General features: G+C 42.1%; 1 protein-coding gene across 3 annotated transcripts; it reads right to left on the reverse strand.

The window, feature by feature from the left end:
* Window positions 1–377: 377 nt before the first annotated feature.
* Window positions 378–8,004, reverse strand: SNRPB2 (small nuclear ribonucleoprotein polypeptide B2). 3 transcript variants are annotated; one of them, XM_066638702.1, is made up of 7 exons: window positions 7,855–8,004; window positions 6,023–6,109; window positions 5,114–5,286; window positions 3,762–3,899; window positions 2,800–2,853; window positions 1,902–1,990; window positions 378–1,243 (listed from the first exon to the last, which is right to left on the reverse strand). In XM_066638702.1, exons 2-7 carry the CDS (start codon window positions 6,084–6,086, stop codon window positions 1,084–1,086), a joined length of 678 nt encoding a protein of 225 aa, XP_066494799.1. In that variant the 5' UTR covers window positions 6,087–6,109; window positions 7,855–8,004; the 3' UTR covers window positions 378–1,083. The 3 variants fall into 3 exon arrangements, with proteins under 3 accessions (XP_066494799.1, XP_066494806.1, XP_066494814.1); XM_066638709.1 differs by lacking the exon at window positions 7,855–8,004 and adding an exon at window positions 7,666–7,828; XM_066638717.1 differs by lacking the exon at window positions 7,855–8,004 and adding an exon at window positions 7,330–7,415.
* Between the last annotated feature and the right edge of the window lie 402 nt (window positions 8,005–8,406).

Here is an 8,406-nt window from a genome sequence, read left to right on the forward strand (position 1 = left end):
CCCTAACCTTTTTTGACCTTGGTTTGTCAAGGCAAAAAGATGAAAAGGGACACTAAGCCAACATACTCTAGATGATCAAAGATCAGAATCTCATTGCCATCTGCTTATTTCTAAGTCTGACTCTCTTAGAATTCAGAAAAGTTGAGCTTATCTCCATCACAAAATGAAATATTAGTGCTCTCTGGCATATGTCTATTAGAAACAATATCATAAGATCAGAGGGAACTCTACAAAAATCATTTTCTCTGTCACTCAAATCACCCTTCATGGGTAAAGCATGTACTTCTAAGCTATTAACACTTCCAAGTACACAACCAGTCCCAGTAACAACAGCAAAACTAGTTTTTACTGAAAAATGACTGCAGATTTGCGTTTATAAAAAAAACACAGTTTTATTCTCGATTAGGCAACCTTTCTTACAAAGAGAACTTCACTGTAAAGAACCTAGTCATGCATGAACAGAGTTGTATACATTAACAGAACTAGACAGCTGTTTTATTTAACAAAACAAAAAGGTTTCAGGACAACTTAGGACACAGTGCCAGTGCTAGGTGTCATAAACGTGTTTACGGCACTCAGTGAGGAGGGAACACCAGTTATCACTAGGAAGGTGACTCTGTAGTCCAGCTGGCAGTATGTCTCGCCATTGGCCAGTGAAGCACCTTTTCAGTGCGGGAGGAGAGCACGGGAAGGTGGAACATGGGTGGAAGAGAGGAGGGACTGGCCCAGGTGGGACCAGTGGAGGCCTCCTCTACCAGATTCAAAGATCTATGTCAGGCTTGAAAGCCTGACATGGAGCTCCTCAGGTCTGCGCCAGTGAATTAGCTGGCACAGACTCGGCTTCCTGGCACCCACAGGATGTGATGGCCACCACTTTGGTGCTGATGTTCCTCCAGGCACTGGGAAGCATAGAATTGGGCTGCCCGTATTCCTTGACCGTACATAAAATTCTTACAGGTATCTATCTGAATGACCAACATTGTCACACAAGGAGTTTTCCTTAAATTTAAGGACCACACCTCTACCAAGAAACTGGTAACAAAATAAAAGCTAAAGCCAGTCCTTTGTACTAGTTCACTTTCATTACTTCTTGGCATAAGTTATTTTCATGGCATGCGAGGGGGTAATTTTAAATCCTTGGAGGGCATCCCTGGCAGCTCCTGCTTGTCCTTCATTTTCAAATTCCACAAATGCAATATCATGTCTGCCAGGTACTAGGCGCACTTCTTTGAAACCAGGGAACCTTAAGAGAAAGAGAGACAGTTTTTATTTTTTGTCACTTGCAAGTGACGGAGCCAGTCTTAACCTCGAAATACCATCACTGATCTTATTCAGTTCTTAAAACTGATATTAATAGTTGCAAGTAAAATTGGCTGCAACAGGACGATTTTTTTCAAAAAATAGACATAAAAGAGCCAGCAATGTACTTGCAACAGTGATAAAAAGAGGAGCAGATATGCAAGAATCACAAAACACAACCCCTGCCCCCCAGATGCCTCTTTGCAGTTTGAATGCCAGAACTACTTTTCAGCAAAATCTCATTCAGCAGAGTGGGAATCTAAACACCCTTGGGCAATTAAATGACCCTGGGCCTCCATGACTTATACCTTAATCAGTCGGCCTTCAGAAAGCCTCCTCCACCTCTGCCCGTTCACACAGTGGATATAGCTGAATACATTCCGAGCTAGAGTCAAGTTTTTATCTCAAAATAAATGAAGAGCTACTCTGTCCCACTTTCACAGAACCGGTTTGGCACAAAACCGTTAACAAAGAGTTGGGGAAGCTATTGCACACAGCCAAACAAGCCAGGAGACATTCTGTCTCCAATATTCCTTCAATTTCAGCACATGTCAAAGAATTAAATGACTAGGGCGGGACGGCGTAAGTTTAGATGAACTTACTGATTAAACAGCATTGACAACATCATTTCATTTGTTTCTTCTGGCAAATTGTTGAGGAAAAGTATATAGTTTGGAGGATTATCAGGCACCTGCAACAGCAGAAACAGCAAACATGCTATTGTAACAAAACACAAATTTGCTTTAGTTTTTATAAACATTTACAGTGGATCGATAGGTAAACATACAGTTAGCAGCACTGTACTCTAATTCTTCATTTGATAAGACAGAACTGGAGAAGGAAGTTATTTCTGTACCTCACAGGTCTGTAGCTCAATTGTGCTAAAAGCACCTTTTAAACAGTAGTTTTCTTATCCATTCGCAGGAAAGAAATGCTATCTTTAGCATTTCTTTTTAAAGATTGAGAGTCCTCTGACACAGTCACCTTTTCACTTCTTCTGCTATGTAAACTGCTTTGAGATTTTGTTAAAAATGGTGTATTCAAAAATATTGATATACATACAATATAATACAAGTTAGAACCTTGTGCTATACAACCTTTTAGAATTTTTCAGTTAATAGAAGTTCAAATAGCAGCCTCTCACTACAAACACAAACTTTAAAAAATGAGTCACAAAAACCCCAGTTTGCATGTCTAAACAGAAATCCCACTAAGTTCAATGGGACTTACTTGCAGAGATGTGTGTATAGGATTGTAGCTTCAGGCAATTAAAATTATTAGTTTCTTACACTTTGACCTAATTTATATTATGTATAGTATTATATAAATATAGGCAGAACTGCATAACATTTGCTTAGAGTCTAATAAAAATTTACTCAACTAGATTATAGGTCACACATAAAATATGCATTTATGCGTATACAAAATAGATTGCCCTAAAGAGTCAAATACACTGATCTAAAATGTTTACTTGCACTGAAAAAATATGGCAATAACTACCTGTGGATTCTGCGATGAGTTTGCTTGGGCATTTGTAGAATTCTGGTTTGCTCCCTATTGAGAAAAAAAAGTTAAAGATTTTTTTATTCCAGCTCCAAAGTCATATTAAAAGGTTATATATACACCTTTATTTACCCTAACAAAAATTGTGGTGCAAGTAATGTTTTTAAAAACACAAACATACGTAATATTATATTTTTAAAAGTTACCAGCCATTAATTCTTAATTAAGCACTGTTTTAGACAAAGAAGTGTGAATATTTAGAGAATATTTAGAGGGCCAAGACTGTTGGAAGATTTATGCTTTCTCATTCAGAAAAAGCAAACTGATAGTCCTGAAAGAGCAAATTTCTTAAATCTGTTTTTGCAACAGCAATTGTGCCTGTAATACACAAATATTCCCAATTAGGAGGGTGGGTTCCTTTCTCCTATCTGTGCAAGCGGTTTCCACAGGCATGTGGTCTTTTATTCAAGAGAATCAGTAATATGACCACCAAAGAGCAACGTTTTTGTTAGTTCTAAGTTACACAAAGCTTATAAAAATGAACCAAAATGACAACTGTCAAACTGACCTTCACTTGTGACATCCAAATCCTTGCAAAGGCTCTTCAAAGAAAACTACTTGAAAGTCATTTTGTTAGCTCACCTATCCATTAAAATGCATCTATTCAAGTTTCTGAAATGGGGAAACAGTGCCAAGGCCAAGTTGTTGGGAGACCTGATGTGAAGCCTACCCTGGACACTCTTGGGACCCAATTGCCAATAGTACCAATGTCCCCCAGTCAGTGACCAACCCAATGCAACCCCTGCATAGAAAGCTTAGTTCAGTGTGTAAGGAGTATATCTCTTTAATATAAACCTCAACATAGTTAATATGACAGACATAAATTTGAGAAAATTATTCCTTGACCAATGACATTTACAACTAACTGCACAACTCACTCATTTACAAATTTATCTTACCTGATTTGTCTTTTTGTTTGCAGCATTAGATTGCTCCAAAGATTTCGTCTTCTTCTTCTCTTTTCTCTTCTCTTTATCAGCAAACGTACCCCGCATTTTAGAAATGACATCTGAATCCGTTTTTGCATACTGAATGCGCTGTTTTAAGGATTAAAAAAAGCTTGCATTAAGCTTCACCAAAAAAGCATGTTTGACCCAGATGTTCAGGAGCAGACGAAGTGTAGATAGGAATGGATCCAAGATAACAGAATACTCTGATAATGAACTGTTTGAAAAGCTACAGCTGTAGCTATATACCTATATATACAGGTTTCCCTGGGTTGTGGTCTTGTAAATCAATGGGTCACAGAATGGCAATAGAAAACATATTACCACAGTTATGAAATGCCGTTCCTTAAAGCACTTGCGGTTGACACAATCTTCCCATCTCCACTGGCATATCATCACTGCCATCAAGAAGGCCTTCTCAACAAGACACAGAAAAGCAGCCTCAAAATACGTGGCTACAAATGCATAGTGGGATATGTCATGAATCAGTATAAAAACAAAAGATAAAATAATTAGCAAAAAATATGACTCATGTAGAGAAATAAAATCCTGCGCAGATGTTTGGAACAGAAGCAGTTTCTTTTCTTAAAACCATTTTTGCCCAGCCCACAGGTGTACACATTTGGTCCCTGTTGCATATATGCAACGTTGGGCAGAAATGGCTTAATTTGGAGAATTCTTGGACATCATCTCTTAGAAGCCATCCATACACATATTTCAGAAATCACAATGATCTGTTCAAGGTATTCCTTGCTCAACTGACAATGGGTTGTATCCTAAAATCATCTTCCACTTGTGGATACAGTTATGTTTGTGCAAGAAGGGTGGAAAAAAGAAAAATAATTTTCATAACTTCTCTTCCCTCCCTCCCATATCCTCCCGAAAATCTGCTCACGAGAGTCTCTCAAATTCTCAGAAGCAGATTTTCAAGATACTATGGGAGTGGAGGTGGGAAGAAGCAATCTGTGAAACTCCCTCCATTGCTCAAGCAGAAGTAGTTCTTAGGGTGCAACACCATACTAGCAATATTTCAATTTGAAAAACTAGAGAAAATGTTGAGTTACATTAAAAGCCAGTTATTTTGCAACAAAGTAATTGAAACGCACTTCGTGTACTGTACTTTCTTACTTTTTAGATGAGTAAAAGAAGGGTTTTATGAAGCTTGATCTCTATCTGCATGCTGAAAGTGTTTAAGATGTTTAACAATTTCAAGACACTGCCTCCCTTTGAAGGTGGAGAACACACACCACAAATTCCTATCACCATCATAGTGTTATTTTGCAGTAGATTAAAAAACACCTTACCATTGGTTTGCCATAAAATGGAAAGCCTTGTAACTGTCTCAGGGCATTGGTGGATGACCCAAGCTCTTTAAATATAACAAAGGCCTGTCCTCTCATCTTCATTGTCTTTAGTGCCACAATGTCCACTACGTGGCCAAACTGAGAAAACAGTGCATACAACGATCTTTTCAGTTCTGTTAAGAGAAGTAAAGGGTAAACTACAACATGAACCTATTGACCTCTGAGAAGCCATTCTATCATCAAGGTCAGTAACATATGCGAGAAGATGGCACATGAAAATCTAATAAAGTTTCTTTCTGTAAGCGTACAAAGGTTTGACAGAGATGACATGCCAGAAACATGCTGCATGCTAGCATCACCTGCCCTTGTAATTCTTAGATATGGTAACAGTTTACAGTTGTATGTGTTGATCTAGAAGTTATCTCACCATCTCTTTCACTGACAATTTTATCCCTTCTGACTGTCAGTATATTTGCAGTATTTAGTACTGGTTTGTTAGAATATTCCAGTTATACATTTCACTAGCTTGACACAAAGACTACAACAGCTTAAGAGAGAAGTAGATTTGCCCCAGTCTTGCTGGGGTTTCAGCTGGGGTTGTTTCTAATTCTCTTAGGGCACACTGCTAACCTGGTCTACTCAGAAGTAAGTCCAACTGTGTTCAGTGGGACTTACTCCCAGGAAAGTGAGTTTAGGATTGCAGCTGGAATCACACAGGATTTTTAATGTTCAATTTAGGAAAAACTGTTTGCAGGAAACCTAAGACAAGTTAATTTGCTGCACATTCTTTTTAGGCATTTATCTCTAAAAACGCAATTCAGTGTACTGAAGGTCAATCTTTTTTTATGAAAGGCAAGGGAGGACACAAGAAGTAACTTTGCCACAGAATAAAACTCTTTTTTTTCATACCTTCTTTTTTAATTTTGTCATTAACATTATTGATGTAGAGTGTGTGGTTTGGTCGAATATCCATCTCCTAACTTTTAGCACAATGACCTAGAAGAGAAATAATAAAGCATATTTTAAATCCATCTTTTTTCAAGAATTAAAGATAGTTTACACGAAGATTAACATAACCAGTGTTACTTCAGATACGTAGAGGTGTTTGAAAATGGTGTCATTTGTTTTACTCAGAAGTAAAACAAAAGTGGCAGCGCTTTTTGAAGGACCTTGGCAGGGAGGATCTGCCTCACCTGTCTCCCCACCCACTGTATGTCCCTGGAAAAATGACAAGACCCTGCAAGTCAACCTTATTTAATAATTAGGCCCCCCGTTTGTAGCTCTTTTTAGTATTCAAGGCTCATCAAGCCTTTATCTTTTTACAGTTCTTGTGGCAACTCTTATGGCTTGATCCAATCCAACTTTCTAGCTCTAGTGTAGCCACAACGCAGACCCATGATAATGGAACACATGTTCCCATACCTTAAGAAGGCCCCAGTGACTGCCTTTCCACCACAGGATGCAGCGCACATCTCACTGGCACAACTGCACCAGCACTGGAGAATCCGATAGGTTTGGGCCCTAAGTCACTGTTTCTCAACCAGTGGTATCTGGTGATACTCACTGGACCCCTGGACGCCAGCTGTTCAGCAGTGCGACTAGAAACATGATGCAATAGTGATAGGAGGCTCGGCTCAGTGGGCAGAGTTCCAGCGTATGCTTTTCTGTGCTGGCAAAAGCCCTCCCATCCACCTTGAGCCTCTTACTGGTGTTTGTTGCATTAAATCTGGCCTCCCAATCCAGAAGTAACTGGTGATGACATCATTATCAGTTACTTTCGGTGGTACTTCAAATAGGTGGACTGAGTGAAGAGGTACAACAGGGACAAATGTTGAGAAACGCTGCTATAAGCATTATTCCCTCCTTAACTGCAGACGGGGAGTAACTGGCTTGCCTTCAGGCCTCCCAGTGAGCTCTTCTCCATTATACAGCTTTCTAGCCACTGGTAACCAGCTGGACATTCCACTTTCTTAAAATTTCTATTGGGACTGTGATGTTTGGTGTTGAGATTTTTGATCTGATGCACGTTGCACCCTGACACAAATGCCATTTCAGTTTCATTCACTGCCTGACCAGAAGGTCAGGGTTTCAGTCCTCTGCTCAGCCAGTTGCTCTCTCTCAGCTTCACCTATCTGTAGAGAGACTTGTTCCTGGCAAGTCAGGTAGGATTACAGCCTAAGTCTTGCTAAACATAAAAGCGAGTGTGGCTTGCTCACCTCACAGGGCGGCAGCAGCAGCGCTTTTCACAGGACCACGGCAGGGAGGCTCAGCTTCACCTGCCTCCCCACCCACCGCACCTCGCAGTGGCATCTCAAAGCACCTCACAGAGTGGTGGTGCTGCTGCTTTACGAAGGACTCAGGTGGGGAGGCTCTGCCTTACCTGCCTCCCCAGCCCCCGCACCCCCTCGCCTTCTTCCGGGGCAGGCTCTGCCTCACCTGCCTCCCCACCCCCCTCCGTCTTCTTCCGGGGCAGGCTCTGCCTCACCTGCCTCCCCACCCCCCCCTCCGTCTTCTTCCGGGGCAGGCTCTGCCTCACCTGCCTCCCCACCCACCTCTGAGCAGGGCTGTGAGAGGCTCCAAAGCAGCGCGCGCTTCTCTGCAGGGCTCAGTGAGCCTCCCAAGAAGGCGAAGCGCCCCAGCCAGAGAAGGGGCGCAAAGGCAGAGCAGCCCCTAACGTTCCACAGTCCAGAACCACGTGACTAGAAAGCGGAGGGGGACGCGGCGCGAGCTCCTTTTCTTACCCCTCACAGCGCTTTCCACGCACTCAACCGCCGCCGCTTCAGCTTCGACGCCACTTCCGGTAGAGCCCTTTTCCCGCCTCCCATTTCCAATCTGCAAAGACGCGACCCACTTCCGTCTTAGAGGCACCGCCGCGGCTAGAGTGACCGCCAACCCGCATCGATACCATAGAGCCGGTGAGTTTGAGGTTTAGAAGCTTCAGTGCGTGTGGCCCAAGTGACGAATGAGGGGACCTCGTTCTCCGACGAAGAGCAAGAAACGCGGCCACGCTGCCTGAACTTCCGGAAAGAAAGTGGCTAGACTTGCGAATTGGGAGTTGGGACTCTCGCTTTTTTCTAACTCTATGTACTGTGAGCCTCAATGCTTACTGGCGCGGGGCTGCCGTTCTAGGCATGCCCATCTCTATGGTGAAAAACTTCCTGTAGCGGAAGCGGAAACCTGTAGTTGTCATCTCCCCTGGAAGAAGGTCCCTGAAGCCCTTCTGTAGTTGTCATCTCCCCTCTCTATGGTGGTCTCTCCTCCGCAGGTTCTCCTGGACTGCTGCCTCTCTTGCC

This window comes from Tiliqua scincoides, chromosome 1 (assembly GCF_035046505.1).
Source record: "Tiliqua scincoides isolate rTilSci1 chromosome 1, rTilSci1.hap2, whole genome shotgun sequence".
NCBI classification, from domain to species: domain Eukaryota; kingdom Metazoa; phylum Chordata; class Lepidosauria; order Squamata; family Scincidae; genus Tiliqua; species Tiliqua scincoides.